The sequence below is a fragment of the Taudactylus pleione genome, unplaced genomic scaffold, assembly GCF_031769625.1.
Source record: "Taudactylus pleione unplaced genomic scaffold, aTauple2 ptg000610l, whole genome shotgun sequence".
Taxonomy (NCBI): domain Eukaryota; kingdom Metazoa; phylum Chordata; class Amphibia; order Anura; family Myobatrachidae; genus Taudactylus; species Taudactylus pleione.
The window spans coordinates 1,755,865-1,779,504 of NW_028285012.1; the positions used below are offsets into that span (position 1 = coordinate 1,755,865).

The 23,640-nt window shown below is 43.1% G+C and overlaps 1 protein-coding gene across 3 annotated transcripts in view; it reads left to right on the forward strand.

Moving 5' to 3' along the window:
* The window catches only part of ARMC3 (armadillo repeat containing 3), a 126,642-nt gene that overhangs the window by 10,832 nt on the left and 92,170 nt on the right, over positions 1–23,640 (forward strand). For all 3 annotated transcript variants that reach the window (XM_088454206.1, XM_088454207.1, XM_088454205.1), the window contains exons 2-3: positions 9,601–9,649; positions 15,893–16,010. In XM_088454206.1, coding sequence (XP_088310332.1) covers positions 9,602–9,649; positions 15,893–16,010 — 166 coding nt within the window. In that variant the 5' untranslated portion in view covers position 9,601. The remainder of the gene's footprint in view (positions 1–9,600; positions 9,650–15,892; positions 16,011–23,640) is intronic.

Sequence of the window (23,640 nt, forward strand, 5' to 3'; positions counted from 1 at the left end):
AATACGTGCGCGGCTGAAAATGGGTTGTGGCTTCTTAAAAGGAGGAGGAGCCTCAGGAAAACAGGGCGGAGCCACACAGCTTCCCCCTGTTTACGTCACTATGAGGGTGTGTCCAGCACTCTCCGAGATGCTGGGCAGCCCCTAGGCTCTCCGTATACTGGTGAACAGATGCTGTGCGCATGGCATCTGTTTTCCTCCTGCACACACATAGCAGAGCAGCGGTTTGTGCTCCCTCCAACTTCCCCCCCACCGCGGGACACTGCGGCCCGTGGGTGGGACAGCAGGACAGTCTCAGAAAATCGGGACTGTCTCGCTGGATGCGGGACAGTTGAGAGGTATGACACACTATACGATGTATGCATCATACGATATACTGTTACGACGCGGATTGGAGCGATATATCGTACACATCACAAAGTGCGTGCGTCCGATCCGTCTTTCCCGACATTAATTCATTGCATCGTCCCATCTGTTGTTCTGCACGTCGGATGGGACGATGCAATGAATGACACGGTGCTGTTACATGCGGCATTTTTATTTATTTCTCTTTTTAATATATATATCTTTTACAGAACTTACTCTATTGCAAACCACTATTTACTAATGCCAAAAAACACAGGAAAAGCTTGAAAACATAGCATCAAAAACAAACATGCATTATGGGTAAAATAATTTACATATATTCAAATTGGACTGTCTACACTGCACTATGCTTTTTTAACTCTGCCATATAATTCACTGGTAAAATAGCCCACATGGGTCCATTGCTATCTCACACACAATAATAAAAACAATCCATAAAAATCATGTCTTAATTCTGACACCTGAGTATCCACAACCTATAAAGATCATGGTCAATTCCCCATACTGAGAAAAAGATAAATTTATTAGTACTTACACTGGGGGTGGTTCAACTTACACGCCTGAAGAAATAGGGAGACAATATATAAATATATATATATATATATATATATATATTAGGGATGTGCAGGCTCGGATAGGTTCGAGTTTGCACGTTGAGTTCGGATTTTTCCCTCCAAAAAAACGGAACTCAGAAAGAGGCTAAACGTCATCTTACATGGACGAACATCATCATTCCTGGACATCCCTAATATATATACACACACACATACTTTTTCTTTAATATATATATATTTTTATATTTTTTCAGTTATAACACTTACTACATGCAAGTACTGTTTATTAATTTCTATATGTCAACAACACAGGAAAAGAGGGCATCAGTGACAAACAAGGTGCATTGTGGGCAAGATAGTTTGCATATATGCAAATTACCTTGCGAATAGAGCGTTGTGATTGATGTGGTGCTTGCACTCTTTTCCTGCAAGGTTGACATATGGGAATTAGTGAGTGGTGATTGGTATGTGGTGGGTATTGTGGGAGAAGAGATATATTAGAAAAAAAAAATAAAAAAATTAGTCTCTCTAATTTTAAATGTTTCTGATATAAAGGAACATATAAGAAGCCTGATACACATTAACAATCAATGGAGGACACAGAGGAGACAGAAGGAGACCAGGGATCATTTACTAATGACAACTGTCTGCGGGACACTGCACAGTGCAAACAGGAGACCAGTGATCATTTGCTAATTATGTTTGGTGGCAACGGCACTCCCCCTCGACCGAGGGCCACCCAGGCCAATAGGAAGATATGCCCCTGCTTGTATATACAGTATTTGGTAATATACATTTTTGTGAATATTATAGAGTGGACCTACATACCGGACATGCATAGGTGCCGGAACAGGAAGGGTCGAGGGGTTTTGCCCGCCCCCCCAACATTTTTAGAGTCGCCAGTGGAGCGACGGACGGTCAGGGGCGGTACGTTATAGCAATAGGCTGCACAGCACCTGCACGGAGGAGGAGGAAGTGTAATGTGCGGTCTTTAAGTTAAAAGACCGCACATTACACCTCCTCCTCTGTGCAGTGCAGGGGCAGTGCAGCCTATTGCTATAATGTACAGCCCCTGTCTCTTGCTGCACTATGGTTTTGTCTCCTCCTCCATGGTGTTCCAGCTTTCCCCTTCTTCCCTGGTGCCAGCGTCATCCTCTCCCGTGCTTCTGACCCACCTCCACCCAGCAACAGGTAAGTTGGAGGGGGGACGGGTGCCAAAATTCAGTTATATCTTGGACCCACAAAATCGTTCTGGCGCCCCTCTGGACATCCATGTAATTATCTATCATCAGGGCCGGCGCAATGCAGTATGCGGGGCAAGCATTGCAGGAGGCGCTGGGCTGGAGAGGTGCTATTCCCGCTGCATGTTTTCTGAGCGCCTTTCACGGCAATAGTGCAGCAGTGTCATCGGCGGTCCTGGTAGGTGTACCTGGACGACCGCAGACATAAATTAAATTTAACTACAGGCGGATCGGTGATCTGGCTAATGGGTGGTCTGGACCACACACTCCTCATTAGCGGGAGAAGCTAGTTCGTTCCCCTGCCTTGTAAAGTCGTTATAAGCATCTCTACTGCCAGCAATAGCATATAGACTGTTTACACACGCGACGTACTAGATGACGTCAAGCAGCGTGCGCACACCCGCTCTTTCTGTGTGTGGTGTGCTGTGCACAGGAAGTGGGCCAATGGAGGAGCTTCCGCAGCTGCACACCACAATGTCAGGAGGAGGACCTGCCGAAAAGTGAGTGAGAGAGAGAGAGAGAAAGAGACAGCTGGTAGCTGCCTGTTCCTGACAGAGGTGAGGGGTCTGGTCAGCTAACTTTAATCTAAGCTATTATATGACATACAAACATAAAGTGTATACAATGATAAAACAGAAAGGGGGGGTGCAAGTTATTTATTTTTTAACATCTTTTTATTAGAGCAATAAACAAGGTGAGTACAGATACAGGAGTCAAATCACTTATTTTACAACATATTACACATTACATTTTAAAATATGAAACATTGTCAAGAGGACATATTTATAGGAGGGAGTAAATTTATAGTTTGCAGGCGGGCACTGAACACCGTAACACCGGCCCTGTCTATTATCTATTATATTTTGCAGCCTGATAAAAAAAACTTGTCATCACGTATGCGCGCGCGGCACGTCATACTTGATGTGCACAGCACGTGCCGTAGCTCCCACTGCGTGCGCCGTGTACATTTGGTATGAAGTGCTGCAGCCATGATGATGGGATAGATGACCACACGAAGACGAGGAAAGGGAACAGAAGTAATTGACATGGGAGGGGCAGGGAGGGAACAGAGCGGGGGCAGGGCAGCTGAGGTGACTTAGCAAATGGACCCATTCATACCACTTTTAGATATAAATTCCCAGCTTCAACCTGGCTCAGACCTGGGACACCGAGCAAGGGTTGAAGCCTGGCTACTCCTTTCACACTTAGGGGGACAAACTGGGTGTCAGGATGTGGCCTGGAATCGGGCGCTACTCACCTCCGCGCCAGCGTCCTTGGGCTTAGGTGTTCAGTCGCTGGGAGTGGAGGTGAGTGGTGGCTGAGTATTCTCCCCGGGTTCTGCTAGGGCTTCCGTGCGTGCATCCTGGTTCCCGTGGTGGTGGGCATGGGCGCAGCCATGTTTGTCCATATCACCTGACTAGTCTCTCCCAATGGTAGCCCTGCGGTCACTCAGCTGATCCTCTGATCCAATGACCAGCTACCTAGGGGTGTTTAGCTCACTCCAGAAGTTATTGTTCAACTTCACTTTACAAAGTGAATTTGATGCCAGTATGTGTTCCAGGATCTAGGTTTCTTTCTTAGCGTATCCCACAGCTAGTCTGCAGTTATTTTATTCTGTGACTGGATCTACAGTATATCAAGTTATTAACCTGCGTTAAATGTAGCAGCTCTCATGCTGAATTCTGGTGTGCAGTTCAGCTCTCAATGCTGATTCCCTGTGTTACATGGTTCAGCTGTTAGCTGATTATCACTGTGTCAAGATTCTTGCTGATTCCTGGATTGTTGTTCAGCTCTTATGCTGAGTCCCTGTGTTACATGTCTCAGCTGTTAAGATGATTACCAATGTTTCAAGTCTCATCTCCCCTGCTGTGTAACAATTTAATTCACCAGCATCTGTGTTTCCTGCACAGTTACTTGTATCCTGAGACTATTTCTGTATATCAAGCTCAATCTCCAGCGTCTGAGTTCCCTGCAGTTATTACCCTCCATGATTGTTTCTACAGTGTAACAAGTTCACTCACCTGCGTCTGTGTTCCCTGCACAGTAACTTATACTCCGAGACTATCTACAGTGTATCTAGTACACTCACCAGCGTCAGAGTTCCCTGCAGTAACAGTCCTCTGTACCTGGATCTACAGTGCACCAAGTACACTACCCTGCTTCTGGGTACTCTATATACCCAGTGACTCTTTGTGCCTGGATTCCTGAGCTTCCTTACACTACCCTGCGTCCAGACTTTCCAAGTTACCTAAAGTATTCAGTACCTGTCCTTCCTTTATTCGTTGTCACTCCCTACTAGTCTGTCCCTGGTCCTCCTGTGTCTTTTCCTTGTGTATCCAGCAACATCTCATAGTACATACCAGTGCATCATTTCCACTCATTATTGTAGTGACCTCTCCTAGTCTCCTCATCACTTTCAGGCACTTAACCAGAGGGCCGCAACCTGTTCACTCGTTGTGGTGAAACCCATATCCCAACTGGAGGGGTCACTGGTGAAGACCACCAAGTGGGTTAGACTCTGCAACTCTGATTAGGTCTAGCCAACACCTGGGTCTGATCTTTTTGAGGATACTAGCACTGTCACTCTTCTCGCTGCCTCCTAGCCATCCTAAATCCCCCGGTTTCCTGTCCTCCTCGGAGGAATTCCTAGCTTCGGATCGTGACACTGGGTTATTTCACGGGTCGTCGTCCTTCACACTGACCCGGGTCTTGCAGTGATCCAGGTCTTCCGCCGTTCAGTGGGCGCTTGGAGATGATCTCATGCCAATGTCCCCTTCCAATCAATTTGTTTTAGACGTGACCTTGATCATCAAGACCCTGATTGCACCTTTCACACTTGAGCCAGGTCGTCGACCGGGGTTGCAAGTCCGGGGAAAAACCCTGCTAGCAAGCTGGGTTGTGGACCCGGGACTGTCAGCCCGGGTCACACCTTTCTGACATACGCCAGACCCAGGTTGACGCACGTTTTAGAGTTTTAGGCTTAAGTCTGAAAGGGGCATTATTAGTTTTAACTTATATATATGGACACCTAAGACTGCACGGATTCATTTCAAGTTGTAAAACAGCATCTTTATTTTGCAAACCTCATAAGATCAGCTCAATGTTCATGGGTGCCAAATGAGTCATTAAACGTTGACCTGATATTATAATAAAGGTGAAATTAATTGATGTTGTCTTGGTGTCTTCACTTATTTGCATTACTAACAATGATGAGTGGTTGCTTTCCTGTCTCTCTGTAGAGCTATATTCAGATTTATGTTTTTTTTTTTTTTTTTTAGGTTTCCAGGGATCAAATTAATGGAAAAAAAGGATATTTAATAGAATGCAATTTAAAAATTCTAATGTCTTGTCAGTTATTTTGCTCTGATCTAATTTCCATTATATCAATGTCGTTCAAGGCGAGCCTTCTTTACGCAAATAAAACCTGGTAACATTTTCAGTGACACTACTTTCAATTAGTGTTTTGTCTATAATTGATGGAAGCAGGCTATGCGGAAAAGCTTGTTTGCCTTGAAAGGCAGCACTGATACTATTTGGTGGCTATGTTATATTATTGTATTACCAAACCCCACATATTGGGCCAAATGTAATAGGTTGCGATTTAATGTAAAAATGCAACTTGCACCTTCTCGCATTTTTTTAAGGTGCGAGTTGGTGCTGGGACTCGCAAATGTAATAGCCTGCGAACTTTTGAGCTCGAGGCTACTACACTATGCGAATCTATGCCCGTAATTAACCGCATGCTGGTACTTGTGGTTCTCCAAGTACCAGCATGTGGGGGAGGCTTGCTGGGACGTGTAGTACCACAGCTAAAGACAATATTAACACTTCTATTTTACACAACACATATCCCAACGGCCAGGGGTGCCAGGGATAGCTCCGGGCATTCAGCCTAGGCCTGAGATGCCCAGGAGAGGGGAACCCCTTTATTGGGGGGTCCTCACCTCCCCAGGGATCCCTGGCCTGGGCTGGCTAGCGGTCAAGGGTAATGCTGTGGCCACAGAACCCGGTGAAAGAGTTTCCATGGCTGTGGCATTACCCCCCCCGCTAGAAAGAGTCCGGTGCTGGTTATGGAAATTACAGGGGACCCTTACTCGTTTTGTCCCCTGTTTTTTCCACAACCAGGATCGGCTCAGAAAAGCCCTGTGCTGGTACTTAATATATAGGGGCCCCCTATGAATTTTGGCCCCTGTATTATTAGAACCAGCACCAGTTGTACAGAGCCCGGGGCTGGTTATGCTTCTGGGGAGGGGGTGCATGTCTTTTTTTTTTCATTTTTAAAAGTGTTTTTATATGTACACATAGAAACATGCACGTATCTCATGAATATGTGCATGTTTCTGTGTTAGTCTGACCTGCTCAGGATAAACTCGCTATCCTAAAGCCAATCTATTGTTTTTGCGAGTTCTCTGGCAGTAATATGTGCGAGTGCTTCACTCGCACTCGATTACATTGCCCGAGTTCTAGAGAATGGGAAAACATCTGGATGCGAGATGTTTTTTGCAAGTTATAGTAAAGCTCGAAAAATGTGAGTTTTACCACAGTTGCACCCTATTACATTTGTGAGTGAGTAAAAAATGCGAGTTTAGCGCTAAACTCCCATTTTTTAACAAATATGCAACCTATTACGTTTACCCCATTGTCACATTCTCCCAGTTGTTATGTATATCATTGTCAGCTAGAGTGCACTCTATTTTCCCCAAATAGTCGTCAGGTTTATCAGTGTCAAAAATATAATTGCCTGTTTGCATGTGGAGCCATGGAGATGTTCTATACCCATGATTTGATGTCTGTGCTATCATTTATCATCTTGAATGGTGAGGCTTATTACTACGGTATGCCAAGCAAATGATAAGCAGCAGACATAATAATTTCACTGACACTATTGCCCGGGTATTATGTGGGGAAGAGATATTTGGTCACCTTTAAGAGAATGAAATTTGCAACGTACAGTCAGGTGCATAAATATTGGGACATTGATAGAATTTTCATATTTTGGCCTCTATTCACCACCACAATGGCTTTGAAATGAAATAAACAAGATGTGCTTTAACTGCAGACTTTCAGATTTAATTTGAGGGTAATTACATCCAAATCAGGTGAACGGTGTAGGAATTACAAAGGTTTCTATATGTGCCTCCCACTTTTTAAGGGGCCAAACGTAATGGGACAAACTAAACAATCCTAAATATAACTTTCACTTTTTAATACTTTGTTGCAAATCCTTTGCAGGCAATTACAGCCTGAAGTCTGGAACGCATAGACATCACCAGACGCTGGGTTTCATCCCTGGTGATGCTCTGCCAGGCCTCTACTGCAAATGTCTTCAGTTCCTGCTTGTTCTTGGGGCATTTTCCCTTCAGTTTTGTCTTCATCAAGTGAAATGCATGCTCAATTGGATTCAGGTCATGGGATTGACTTGGCCATTGCATAACATTCCACTTTTTAGCCTTAAAAACTCTTTGGTTGCTTTTGCAGTATGCTTCGGGTCATTGTCCATCTGTACTGTGAAGCACCGTCCAATGAGTTCTGAAGCATTTGACTGAATATGAGCATATAATATTGCCCGAAACACTGCTTTTGTCAGCAGTCACATCATCAATAAATACAAGTAAACCAGTTCCATTGGCAGCCATACATGCCCACGCCATGACACTACCACCACCATGCTTCACTGATGAGGTGGCATGTTTCGAATCATGAGCAGTTCCTTTCCTTCTCCATACTCTTCTCTTCCCATCACTCTGGTACAAGTTGATCTTTGTCTCATCTGTCCATGGGATGTTGTTCCAGAACTGTAATGGCTTTTTTTAGATGTTGTTTGGCAAACTCTAATCTGGTCTTCCTGTTTTTGAGGCTCACCAATGGTTTACATATTGTGGTGAACCCTCTATATTCACTCTTGTGAAGTCTTCTCTTGATTGTTGACTTTGACACATATACACCTACCTCCTGGAGAGTGTTCTTGATTTGGTCAAATGCTGTGAAGGGGCTTTTCTTCACCAGGGAAATAATTCTTCTGTCATCCACCACAGTTGTTTTCCGTGGTCTTCCGGGTCTTTTGGTGTTGCTGAGCTCTCCGGTGCGTTCTTTCTTTTTAAGAATGTTCCAAACAGTTGATTTGGCCACACCTAATGTTTTTGCTACCTCTCTGATGGGTTTGTTTTGATTTTTCAGCCTAATGATGGCTTGCTTCACTGATAGTGACAGCTCTTTGGATCTCATATTGAGAGTCGACAGCAACTGATTCCAAATGCAAATGTCACACCTAGAATCAACTCCAGACCATTTACCTGCTTAATTGATAATGAAATAATGAGGGAATAGCCCACACCTGTCCATGAAATAGGTTTTGAGTTGATAGTCCCATTACTTTTGGCCCCTTAAAAAGTGGGAGGCACATATAGAAACCGTTGTAATTCCTACACCGTTCACCTGATTTGGATGTAATTACCCTCAAATCAAATCTGAAAGTCTGCAGTTAAAGCACATCTTGTTTGTTTCATTTCAAAGCCATTGTGGTGGTGAATAGAGGCCAACATATGAAAATTCTGTCAATGTCCCAATATTTATGCACCTGACTGTATGTATATATATATATATATATATATTTATTTCTTCTGGGGTAGTAGGACACCTCTTAAAACTCAGCAGCCAAGAAAACAGCTCACCAGTGAAGGGTTTTCGTACAAGCTGGCCGGAGCTAGTTTTTAGTGTGCAGTAATATAAATTAAAATCAGAAATAGAAATGCTAGCCCTTCTGGGCACTAACTAGACAATACATAATGGGGACCACTACTGGGGCTTTACAGTATGCATTATCTGGTGGTCACTGTTACGCTCTGTGCATTATCTGGTGGTCACTGTTACGATCTGTGCATTATCTGGTGGTCACTGTTACACTCTGTGCATTATCTGGAGGTCACTTGCGAGCAGCTTAGCTATTCCGTCTGAAGTTGAATCAGTCCCCAGTCCGGTATCTTGCACTCTTTCTCAAATGACTCATTCATTGCAACCATATGTAGCATAAGCTTCATTATGACATAAAAAGTCATTTTGCAATAAACAGAGATACCCAAAAATAACTTGTGATAACCCCACAGCAATATCTGCCCAACAAACTACATTCTGGTACCCACAGTTCCACATCCTGTGTCTTGAAGGAAGTTTATCTTTAGCAGAATCCATGTCACAAGATGTATCTATTTTATTCTAAGCTCTCTGTAGAGCTCTCTGCTGAGGAGCTGCCGGAAGCTATGAAATGCGTTAATAAACTCGCATTATGTTCTGTGAAAACTAGGCAAAATTACAAAATTGTGTTTGTTTTACCTAGCATTGTTTTCCACTACCCATGTGCTCAATGCCTCAATGTAATAGTCATTTGCCATAAACTATAAAATATATGTAAAGTTCTCAACAGTTGTACAATTGTTTATTTGTAGAATGGGGAAAAAAGTAAAGAAAGAAGTTCAACCACCGCCAAAGGATGTGGTAAGTAGTCCGATTTTTCGGAGACATATAGGAAACGCTGAGATCTGGAACTTAGCACAATACGGAGCAGGCTTCTATGACCAATGGCTGGCAGATCATAGAGGTAATCAGAGTTCCACAAGGGTTACTTGTCACTGATGTACTATAGAGTAATACTACACGTACAATACACCTGTGTCAGGTAATAGGGGTAGCTGTCATATGTAAAATAACTCACTTTAGTTGGGATGTACTGTAGTCAAAAGATCGACACTGACAATGTCGGTGTTTATAATGTTGACACTGTTAAAATGTCGAAAAGCAATATGTCAACAGTCTAAGATTGCCGACAGGTGAAATTTCGACCTTGTCAGAATGTCGACATTAGGGTTATGTTGCAGGCGGGAGGATTAGGCTGCATGGGGAGGTTAGGGTTAGGCTGTGGGACGAGGGGAGGTTAAGCACTAGAGGAAGGGGTAGGGTTTAGGGGAGAAATAGTCACCCGAACGACGGAGGATCAGAGATCTGACCCAGAAGTCACAGTCACATCCGGAAGACGCCGCTGGCGATGTTGCAGCAGTCGGGAGCAGGTAAGTCACTGCTGGGCCACCAGGAATGTTATGTCGACATTCTAATTTGTCAACATTTTATCACTGTCTACATGACGATGATGTCGACATTACGACCATGTCGACATTATGAATGTGTCAACATATAATAACCAACCCCTTTAGTTACCTAGATGTGACTTTCAGTATTTACTATATATCAATTATAATAATAGATGTGTAGTTAATATACTGTATGTATGTTTTTATTTATTATTTGTGTGTAGGTGGATGTGATTCGTATTGCTTCATAAAGCAGCGCTATACAAGAAATGCTTGTATAAAACCAAGCTGGTTTTGCCTTTAAAACTACGAGAAGCTTTAAAACTACGGGAAGACTCGCAGGGGTTCCTGCAGCAGCTGCAAGTGACAACCTATTATATAAGCCCCTGGGAGTGTACTTCTGGCATACCATTCAACATTTAGGGGTCTATTTACTAAGCAGTGTTAGGAGACAGAGTGAAAAGTGAAAATAAAGTGATAAGATGCCAGCCAATCAGCTCCCAACTGTCATCTCACAGGCTGTGTTTGAAAAATGACAGTTGGGAGCTGATTGGCTGGCACCTTATCACTTTATTTTCACTTTTCACTCTGTCTCCTAACACTGCTTAGTAAATAGACCCCTTAGCCATGCAAAATCAGGGCTCATAAGCTAGACCCCTCAATACACTCAAACCACACCCCAATCTGTTTGAACCAAGGTCCTGATTCAGACCCGCTCGCTAGATGCGTATGCAAATTCGGCAAGGCAGGCGATCGCACGGCAAGGCATTAGCATGCCCACTATGTCTCAGGATGTGATCGTATTGTGTATTGCCCACCAGCCTGTCTTAAGACGCCCGCTTGCGCACGTCATCTCCAGGAAGTGTATGCAACCATCAGTAACATCGAGTACCATCGGATGCGATTGCAGCACTTGTGGTTAACCATACCCTACCTCAAGCACTGCGAGCGCTTCAGTGTGAAATACAACCAAGTGACATGTAGTATGATGCTGCCTCTTAATTATGCACACCTCTGAAATGGCGTTTTGACACTCAGGCACGCCTGCGTTCGCACCTCCACTCCCTCGTTTCTGGCGACCAGCCCCTGTCACCACACACAGACGGCTTCTCCTGTCACTCACTCTGCTGGGCAGTCTGTGCTCGGCGAGCGTACGTTTCCCGATCTCTCGCACTGGTTCGCGCACTCACCTTGCGATGCGTACGCATGCGCACAATGCAAACCATCGGCAGCTACGAGCGAACGCATCTTAGCGAGCTGGTCAGAATCGGGCCCAATGTCCCAAGCTGCCAGAAATACTCAACTTTAGATAAAATTTTGCACCTTTTGATCTCTAACTGCCAAAATCAGGACAGTCAGCAGCTTCACAGGTAAGAAGCTCTCAGCTATTGCTCCTCCACATTAAAGGCCGGCGCCCAGTGTCAGAGAGCTGCAGAGACAAAAATGCTGAACGATTTTAATAATGTACATAATTATATATGCAACAAGAAAGTAATGCAATCTGGCTGCGTAAATTTTACATGGCTGGATTCAGTGAATAGATTATAAACCAGTGTCTAAGAATAAATGGGAATTGTCTCTGCGCACCGTATGAGCTGCACGCTAGACTGGGTTAAGTGTAGATCACCCACCATACACATAGACAATAGTAAAACAGCACAATAGGAAACACAGTCAATGCATGTGCTCAAACAGAATGGAGAAACAACCAATAGGGCTACTAGGTGAAATATCCAAAGTGAAGAGGAAAAATACCAATAAGATATACAGTGTTAAAGTCCCAGGTCTCCTCTGTTGTTCTTAATGTTGATGTTCGTCCACTCTCTCGATATCCATATAAAAGGAAAGAGTATAGAGAGAAGACACAATAGTGTAATACGTTCTTGTTCCAAACCGTCTTGTGTTAGTTTCTATGGTTTCCTTTCAATCTCTAGGTATCCAAAAAAATGATTGCGTACCGTACTCACATCACAATGGTGTGTATTCCACCCACCAAGGGTTCTTTTATTCTCCCTCTCTGTCTTTCTCCGGCTGGGTGTCAGATATTACTCCCGATAGGTCCAGTCAAAAAGAGGGTCAAAAGAGAAGGAGAAAAGACAGGATGTGTAGTACGTAGTTTAAGGTTATCTGGTAAATAATCTGGGGGATTCTCGAATTATAATACCCCTTATATAGTTATCCAGATAACGGCGTACCCACTCACGTGGTCGTGAAGTAAATATCTCCTATAAGGGTTTCTTAATCCCACACCACTGCCTTGGTTGGCTATATATCTTCACCCTGTCAGCCTACAGCTGTCTCTGTGCGTGTGTGTGTGTTTGTGTGCGTGTGTGTTTGAGTGCGTGTGTGTTTGTGTGTGCGTGTGTGTTTGTGTGTGCGTGTGTGATAAAAAAAGATTATTAAGTTGCAGCAGACTTCCCATCAGTAATACATGTGAAGGACACTGCAGTCAGCTTCTCCTCAGACTAAATAGCAAATGTAAATACAATGAGAACTGTACCTAGTTCTAGGAACTTTTACATACTGTGTATGTGAAAGAAATAAGGCTCAGTTATGAATATTTGATCAACTTGTACTATTGGACAGCTGTATGTGAACCACTTTGTGAGGCCTTTATTACTTACTGGGAAGGTAATGTTATGTAATACTGACCAGGTATACATACTGTATATGAGGTATGTACCTTACAGTGGTGTCAGATGGGCACATTCTGCACACAGCATATAACTGCACCAGGAATCTAAAAAAATGGTCCCTCTCTGACACCACCATTAAGTGTAAGGAATCCTAACCCTGTATTAAAAAATGTATTATAAGTAGTAGGAGATTTTCAACATTTCTAGCTTCTTGTCCATTTGTGGAGGCAGCTCAGTCATGCTTATCAATTCATAGAGTTCTCATTGAGATACTTCATTAAAGTTACAGTATAGGGGTCAATTCAATTAGGTGCAAGTTGGGTCCTGTGAGCCATTCTAACTGTGAACTTGCACAGCACATTCCATTTGTAGGTTAATTCCAAACTTGCATTGATTTTTCAGAGGAAATTCATATTTTTTTGTGAGCAACCCCCTGAGGTGAAAAGGTAGGCACACAGTGCAGAACCTCCTTTACACCCCTCCCAATGAATAATCATGTACTTGGAGGGGTTTAAATTGCATAATTTGGACAATAAATACATGTCAGCTTTCAAGTAAATTTCTCTAAAAGCTTAATATGAATTTCTCTAAAAGCTTAATACGAGTTAAAGGATGTGGGACAGGTATGTGGAGGCGTAAGTGATGTGGGACAGGTACGTGGAGGTGTAAATGATGTGGGACAGGTATGTGGAGGCGTAAGTGATGTGGGACAGGTACGTGGAGGTGTAAGTGATGAGTGACAGGTATGTGGAGGTGTAAGTGATGTGGGACAGGTGTGTGGAGGTGTAAGTGATGAGTGACAGATATGTGGAGGTATAAATGGTGTGTGGTGGGGATGTGGAGGTGTAAATGATGTGGGACGGGTACGAGGAGGTGTAAGTGATGAGTGACAGCTACGTGGAGGTGTAAGTGATGTGGGACAGGAATGTGTAAGTGATGTGGGACAGGTAGGAGGAGGTATAAGTGATGAGTAATAGGTACGTGGAGGTGCAGATGATGTGGGACAGGTACTAGGAGGTGTAAATGATGTGGGACAGGTATGTGAAGGTGTAAGTGATGTGGGACAGGTACGTGGAGGTGTAAATGATGTGGGACAGGTACGTGGAGGTGTAAATTATGTGGGACAGGTACATGGAGGTTTAAATAATGTGGGACAGGTACGTGGAGGAGTAAATGATGTGGGATAGGTACGTGGAAGTGTAAATGATGTGGGATAGGTACGTGGAAGTGTAAATGATGTGGGACAGGTACGTGGAGGTGTAAATGATGTGGGACAGGTACGAGGAGGTGTAAATGATGTGGGACAGGTACGAGGAGATGTAATTGATGTGGGATAGGTACGAGGAGGTGTAAATGATGTGGGACAGGTATGTGGAGGTGTAAATGATGTGGGACAGGTATGTGGAGGTTTAAATTATGTGGGACAGGTACATGGAGATGTAAATAATGTGGGACAGGTATGTGGAGTTGTCAATGATTTGGGACAGGTATGTGCAGGTGTAAATAATGTGGGACAGGTACATGGAGGTGTAAATAATGTGGGACAGGTATGTGGAGTTGTCAATGATTTGAGACAGGTATGTGGAGGTGTAAATGATGTGGGACAGGTATGTGGAGGTGTACTTGGTGTGGGACAGGTATGTGGAGGTGTAAATGATGTGGGACAGGTATGTGAAGGTGTAAGTGATGTGGGACAGGTATGTGGAGGTGTAAATTATGTGGGACAGGTACGTGGAGGTTTAGATAATGTGGGACAGGTATGTTAAGGTTTAAATGATGTGGGACAGGTACGTGGAGGTGTAAATGATGTGGGACAGGTACGAGGAGGTGTAAATGATGTGGGACAGGTACAGGGAGGTGTAAATGATGTGGGACAGGTATGTGTAGGTGTAATTGATGTGGGACAGGTACGAGGAAGTGTAAATGATGTGGGACAGGTATGTGGAGGTGTAAATGATGTGGGACAGGTACGTGGATGTTTAAATTATGTGGGACAGGTACATGGAGGTGTAAATAATGTGGGACAGGTATGTGGAGTTGTCAATGATTTGGGACAGGTATGTGGAGGTGTAAATGATGTGAGACAGGTATGTGGAGGTGTACATGGTGTGGGACAGGTATGTGGAGGTGTAAATGATGTGGGACAGGTATGTGGAGGTGTAAATGATGTGGGACAGGTATGTGGAGGTGTAAATGATGTGGGACAGGTATGTGGAGGTGTAAATGATGTGGGACAGGTATGTGGAGGTGTAAATGATGTGGGACAGGTATGTTGATTGGAGAGGGGTTTAAGAACTTAGAGCTGAGAGCTAAATGTGTTTATTCCAACTTTATACAAACTTGTATAAAAACACTGAAAAACTACAATACAGACGTTTTTCTGTACTCCAAAATGCCGAAAGACTTTAATTTGCTGCTATTGTTTTTCAACCATTAATAAAAAGGGCAACATTCAGCCATTTGACACCTTTTAAAAACCTCCAGTACTTTCCTTATGGCCACTAACAGCCTTCAGTATGCTCCTGCTATCCTAGTTGTCACGGTTTTGGGATCCAGGATGTTTTACCCTTTTTTTCATGCACTTCTCCTAGGTTGCATTTTGTAGAATAGTTGCACAACCTCATCATGAAACAAGCTTACTTTCACTAACTCGCTCCTAATTGAATTGACCCCTTTCTGTTATCAGTAATTCTTAGGCTATTCATGTTGAGTATTCTAATAAACTCTAGTTCAGTCCACAACATGGCTGACTGTGCTGTGTGCTGGCCATAGTAGCTTTCCTTCCTGGTTGTGAGAACACACTTTCTGGTATCATAGGGATCACTTCATGTAAATATACAGCATTATGTTAATGTTGAGTGAGGCAAGTACTAAATGGCGAATCATCTTTGTCATCTTGGTCTTCAATACAGGTTCTTGTGTCAGTGAGTTCCTGTTCCAAAATAGCACTGTCCGTATTTACAGGTCAGCAAGTTCACAAACAGCCCTTTTCTCCTTTCCACTTCTTACGTTTGCAGTTTGATTCATTAGCAATTGAAAGCAAAAATGCAGAAACGGCAGTCTTAATGCTCCAGTCGCCAGAAGAGGAAATCCTGGCCAAGGCATGTGATGCGTTATACAAATTTGCACGAAAAGGTATGTAATATGCTAGTTAACTGCATTAAAATAAATTGTATATTTTCAATTCTCTATTTTCACTTCTCAGAGATACTAGCTCCATTACAGTCATATTAGTCTACAGAACATGTTCATCTCACTTAATAAATTAGTCTGTGAAACACTGCCACCCACTGGGTGCACTGGTGTTACTCCTTAAATACCATCTACTCTACAAAATTGTGTTATCTCTGAGATAACCTACACTACAGACAATGATTAACCCTGTAATGACACCTCTATACTCCACATGTAATATTAACATTGGAAATACTGTACATGAGTCCTGAAACACTACCCATTCAGAGTCAGAATGCAAGGTTCACGCCAGAATTACTGCTCAGTCTGATTCCATGGGATAGATTTCCTGAGCCTGTTTGACCACGAAACTTAAACCATCAATAGTACTAATTGCAAAACCAGGGGTGCTTTGCATTTAATATTATGCCATTTTAAATGTTTGGGTCAAACGCGCCGAGAATTGACGGATTGCAAAAGCCTCCGTGTAGTAAATGTAGCCCCAGTGTTAATCTTCAAATGCCATTTACACTGCACACAACAGTCACTGATGAAATGCTGACCACTCTTTACACCAGATCAGTAACTGAGATATTGTCCACTCTACAAAACAACACATTCCCAAAATACTCTCCACTGTTTACACAACATTCTCCCCTGAAATACTCTCCACTCTGCACACAACATTCTCTCCTGACGTACTCTCCAGTCTGCACACATCATTCATCCTGACGTACTTTCCACTCTGCACACAACATTCATTCTGAAATACTCTCCAGTGTTTACACAACATTCTCTCCTGAAATACTCTCCACTCTGCACACAACATTCATCATGAAATACTTTCCACTCCTCACACTACATTCATCCTGAAGTACTCTCCACTCTGCACATAACATTCATCCTGAAGTACTCTCCACTCTGCACACAACATTAATCCTGAAGTACTCTCCACTCTGCATACAACATTGACCCATAAGTACTCTCCACTCCACACACAACATCCATCCTGAAGTACTCTCCACTCCACACATAACATTCATCCTGAAGTACTCTCCACTCTGCACACAACATTAATCCTGAAGTACTCTCCACTCTGCATACAACATTGACCCATAAGTACTCTCCACTCCACACACAACATCCATCCTGAAGTACTCTACACTCTGCACACAACATTCATCCTGAAATACTCTCCACTCTGCACACAACATTCATCCTGAAGTACTCTCCACTCTGCACACAACATTAATCCTGAAGTACTCTCCACTCTGCATACAACATTGACCCATAAGTACTCTCCACTCCACACACAACATCCATCCTGAAGTACTCTACACTCTGCACACAACATTCATCCTGAAATACTCTCCACTCTGCACACAACATTCATCCTGAAGTACTCTCCACTCTGCACACAACATTCATCCTGAAGTACTCTCCACTCTGCATACAACATTGACCCATAAGTACTCTCCACTCCACACACAACATCCATCCTGAAGTACTCTACACTCTGCACACAACATTCATCCTGAAATACTCTCCACTCTGCACACAACATTCATCCTGAAGTACTCTCCACTCTGCACACAACATTCATCCTGAAGTACTCTCCACTCTGCACACAACATTCATCCTTAAGTACTCTCTACTCTACACTCAACATTCATCCTGATGTACTCTCCACCCTACACACAACATTCATCCTGAAGTACTCTCCACTCTGCACACAACATTCATCCTGAAGTAATCTCCACTGTACACACAACATTCACCCATAAGTACTCTCCACTCCACACACAACATCCATCCTGAAGTACTCTCCACTCTGCACACAACATTCATCCTGAAGTACTCCCCACTGTACACACAACATTCACCCATAAGTACTCTCCACTCCACACACAACATCCATCCTGAAGTACTCTACACTCTGCACACAACATTCATCCTGAAATACTCTCCACTCTGCACACAACATTCATCCTGAAGTACTCTCCACTCTGCACACAACATTAATCCTGAAGTACTCTCCACTCTGCATACAACATTGACCCATAAGTACTCTCCACTCCACACACAACATCCATCCTGAAGTACTCTACACTCTGCACACAACATTCATCCTGAAATACTCTCCACTCTGCACACAACATTCATCCTGAAGTACTCTCCACTCTGCACACAACATTAATCCTGAAGTACTCTCCACTCTGCATACAACATTGACCCATAAGTACTCTCCACTCCACACACAACATCCATCCTGAAGTACTCTACACTCTGCACACAACATTCATCCTGAAATACTCTCCACTCTGCACACAACATTCATCCTGAAGTACTCTCCACTCTGCACACAACATTCATCCTGAAGTACTCTCCACTCTGCATACAACATTCATCCTTAAGTACTCTCTACTCTACACTCAACATTCATCCTGATGTACTCTCCACCCTACACACAACATTCATCCTGAAGTACTCTCCACTCTGCACACAACATTCATCCTGAAGTAATCTCCACTGTACACACAACATTCACCCATAAGTACTCTCCACTCCACACACAACATCCATCCTGAAGTACTCTCCACTCTGCACACAACATTCATCCTGAAGTACTCTCCACTGTACACACAACATTCACCCATAAGTACTCTCCACTCCACACACAACATCCATCCTGAAGTACTCTACACTCTGCACACAACATTCATCCTGAAATACTCTCCACTCTGCACACAACATTCATCCTGAAATACTTTCCACTCCTCACACAACATTCATCCTGAAGTACTCTCCACTCTGCACACAACATTCATCCTGAAGTACTCTCCACTCTACACACAACATTCATCCTAAAGTACTCTCCACTCTACATTCATCCTGAAGTACTCTCCACTCTACACACAACATTCATCCTAAAGTACTCTCCACTCTACACACAACATTCACCCATAAGTACTCTCCACTCTACACACAACATTCACCCATAAGTACTCTCCACTCCACACACAACATTCATCCTGAAGTACTCTACACTCTGCACACAACATTCATCCTGAAGTACTCTACACTCTGCACACAACATTCATTCTGAAGTACTCTCCACACTGTACACAACATTCATCCTGAAGTACTCTGCACACAACATTCATCCTGAAGTACTCTCCACTCTGCACACAACATTCACCCTGAAGTGCTCTCCACTCTGCAAACAACATCCACACAAAATATTCATTCTGAGGTACTCTTCACTCTGCACACAACAATCATCCTAAAGTACTCTCCATTCTGCAGACAAATATCATCCTGAAGTACTCTTCACTCTACACACAACATTCATCCTGATGTACTCTCCACCCTACACACAACATTCATCCTGAAGTACTCTCCACTCTGCACATAACATTCATCCTGAAGTACTCTCCACTCTGCACACAACATTAATCCTGAAGTACTCTCCACTCTGCATACAACATTGACCCATAAGTACTCTCCACTCCACACACAACATCCATCCTGAAGTACTCTACACTCTGCACACAACATTCATCCTGAAAAACTCTCCACTTTGCACACAACATTCATCCTGAAGTACTCTCCACTCTACACACAACATTCACCCATAAGTACTCTCCACTCCACACACAACATCCATCCTGAAGTACTCTCCACTCTGCACACAACATTCATCCTGAAATACTTTCCACTCCTCACACAACATTCATCCTGAAGTACTCTCCACTCTGCACACAACATTCATCCTAAAGTACTCTCCACTCTACACACAACATTCACCCATAAGTACTCTCCAGTCCACACACAACATTCATCCTGAAGTACTCTACACTCTGCACACAACATTCATCCTGAAGTACTCTACACTCTGCACACAACATTCATTCTGAAGTACTCTCCACACTGTACACAACATCCATCCTGAAGTACTCTACACTCTGCACATAACATTCATCCTGAAGTACTCTCCACTCTGCACACAACATTAATCCTGAAGTAATCTCCACTCTGCATACAACATTGACCCATAAGTACTCTCCACTCCACACACAACACCCATCCTGAAGTACTCTACACTCTGCACACAACATTCATCCTGAAATACTCTCCACTTTGCACACAACATTCATCCTGAAGTACTCTCCACTCTACACACAACATTCACCCATAAGTACTCTCCACTCCACACACAACATCCATCCTGAAGTACTCTACACTCTGCACACAACATTCATCCTGAAATACTCTCCACTCTGCACACAACATTCATCCTGAAATACTTTTCACTCCTCACACAACATTCATCCTGAAGTACTCTCCACTCTGCACACAACATTCATCCTAAAGTACTCTCCACTCTACACACAACATTCACCCATAAGTACTGTCCACTCCACACACAACATACATCCTGAAGTACTCTACACTCTGCACACAACATTCATCCTGAAGTACTCTACACTCTGCACACAACATTCATTCTGAAGTACTCTCCACACTGTACACAACATCCATCCTGAAGTACTCTACACTCTGCACACAACATTCATCCTGAAATACTCTCCACTCTGCACACAACATCCATCCTGAAATACTTTCCACTCCTCACACAACATTCATCCTGAAGTACTCTCCACTCTGCACACAACATTCACCCTGAAGTGCTCTCCACTCTGCAAACAACATCCAAACAAAACATTCATTCTGAGGTACTCTCCACTCTGCACACAACAGTCATCCTAAAGTACTGTCCATTCTGCATACAAATATCATCCTGAAGTACTCTTCACTCTGTCCACAACATTCACTCCTGACATACTCTCCACTCTGCATACAACATTCACTCCTGATATACTCTCCACTCTGCATACAACATTCACTCCTGAGATACTCTCCACTCTGCATACAACATTCACTCCTGATATACTCTCCACTCTGCATACAACATTCAATCCTGACATACTCTCCACTCTGCATACAACACTCTAGGCAAAGGGCCTTATTTAGAGTTGTATGTAGTACACACAGCAGCGGCAAGCTTCTATGATCCGCTGCTCTGTCTGAGGACGCAGAATTGGATCAGCTGCAAAAACATTGGGCATCTAAATAACCCTCAGGTTATACAGGAAGGCCGATGTTTTCACCAGTGAAGCTGTGTCGGAAGAAGCAGCCACTAGTCTCAGCACGCCTTTAAAAGTTGACCAAAACGCCCCTGTTTTCAAGAACGTTGGCCATTAACGCCCCGTCCCCAAACAGCCGCAGCATATTAATCATGCTGTGGCTATGGGGGCTCTGCGACCACCGTGGCAGTCAATGATTGGCACGTGCACAGTACAGATCCTGCGCGTGCACCGATCAGTAAACATCAGAGTTGTGCGTAAACCATCGGCTCTGAATCGGGCCCAAAGTTCTGCTCCAACATACAGTCCATATTCTCTATTCAATTTTTCAAATAATAAGCCAATATAGTGATTTAATACTCCCCTTGCGAAAATGCAGTCACACAGTGATCTAAATGGTAACTACAGTTGTACTATTTAAACAAATGCAAAACTGATAACGGCCACTTAAACATATTTTGCATGTTGTGTAATCTGAGGCTAACAGTGGTTTTTACTGCCTTCATTGCTTAGATCTCTCCCAGCTTGATTAAGGTGTTACTTATCTGGTTCTAGTAAGATTTATAATGATAATTACTACGATTGATCATGTAGACTTTGCAAAGCTATTAAAATCCAGTCATAACATTTCATTTTCATTCATATGTATTGCCACCTGCTACTGTTAAAATAGATTGTTATTTCTGATGTCTGTGTCAAGGTGACGAATCTGTAGTAGAATGCAGAAAGGTATCCTGCAATATGGAGAATATGTATGGACAACATAGTAGTTCACCACAGTCCTTAATATACAGGGACAGTTCTAAGCTTTCAAATTTTTTTACATTTGCATATTAGTTTATTAGCCTGTAAGTGACCACCTATAACATTTACTAAACATATTTGATTACACTATTTCACCGAATACATTGATTTGAGATTTATATTATTTAAAGGCACAAACATTATGGGACCTATTCATTATGTTAATTATAGGGGGCTGGCGATAATTAACAGAGGTGGAGGTATCCGAACAGATTCCTCATCAACACTGTGACTCCCTCCCATAGGAAAGGATCGGGGAGTGTGCAAATAAGCACATGGCCGAGGTCCCCTCAGTCAAGCTCCAAAAATTTTGTATTTTCAGAGCTTGACGAATTTAGGTCCCCATAGTAGTGTATGGGAACAGCGGGACAGATTGGGGCTGACAGGTAATGGTGCATACACACGATCAGATTTTTCCTTCAGATATGAACGATAACGATTTAAAAATCGTTCAGTCGTTCATATCTGATGGAAAATCGTTCATATCTGACATGCCTGAACGATGGACGATCAACGATGCGCGTTCCCGTTTGTCAGATAACGATATCTGACATCTGATGGGTTTGCAGTCAGACTTGGACGATTCCATTCATTTTAATGTAGTCAAAAATCGTTCAATCGTTCAAATCGTGCAAATCGTTCAAAACTTTGGTAAAATCGTTCAAATCGTTCAGATCGTTTAATCGTTCAATCGTTCATCTGACAAATCTGACAAGTCTGACAAATCTGACCGTGTGTACGCTCCATAAGCGGAAGATATCTGGGATATCTCCTGCATTACCTTTATAATGGATGACCACGATACTTCATTTCTACAAAAGTAGAAAATGTTAAGACCCCTATATCTAAACAGCTGATCCATCCATCTATTTATGTGTGTGTACATATACTGTATATATGTATACATATATATGTCTATATATATATACACGTGTATATATATATATATATGTGTGTGTGTATAAAGTATTTGTCCATGACACACCTAAAAACAATGTATTCAATTACAGTAATCTTTATATATGTGTTGTAGCAAGTTTAGTGACTTAGGGCCTGATTCAGACTTGTACGCTATGCCGATTGCATCTGCGATATTGTAGGCTGCGGATGTAAGAAAGTGTGTAAGTGTGGCAGCCGCCCGGAAGTGAATAGAGACACCCACCGAAACCATCACGAAAGGCAAAACAACTGTGTACACATTCACAGTGCATGCTTAGATCCTCCTCCGGAGTGACTCTATGGCCACGCAGCATGCCTACCTGAACTGAGATGCCGGAGCTATGCTATTAACGTACGGGATTGCAGATGGAGCCATCAACATGCCCATAAAACAGCCATAACACTGCAGTTTTTCCACCACTCCCCTTTACCTCCCCCAAACAGTGCCTTCCTGCCAATCACCCTGTGTGAAGGTAAGTGATGCATGCTGGAACGCAGACGGGTATTAGCGCATGCGCAGTGTGATGCATTTGCAGTTTATCGATATCCGCTCATTTGCAAACACATCAGCATATCTTACAAATCTGAATCAGGCCCTTAGCACGCATGCTTAGCATAGTGACATTTGGCAGGTCATAGTGTGTGGCTATAATGAAACCTTGTAGACCGGCCAAACGTAGCACCCGTTTTGATCACCTTTG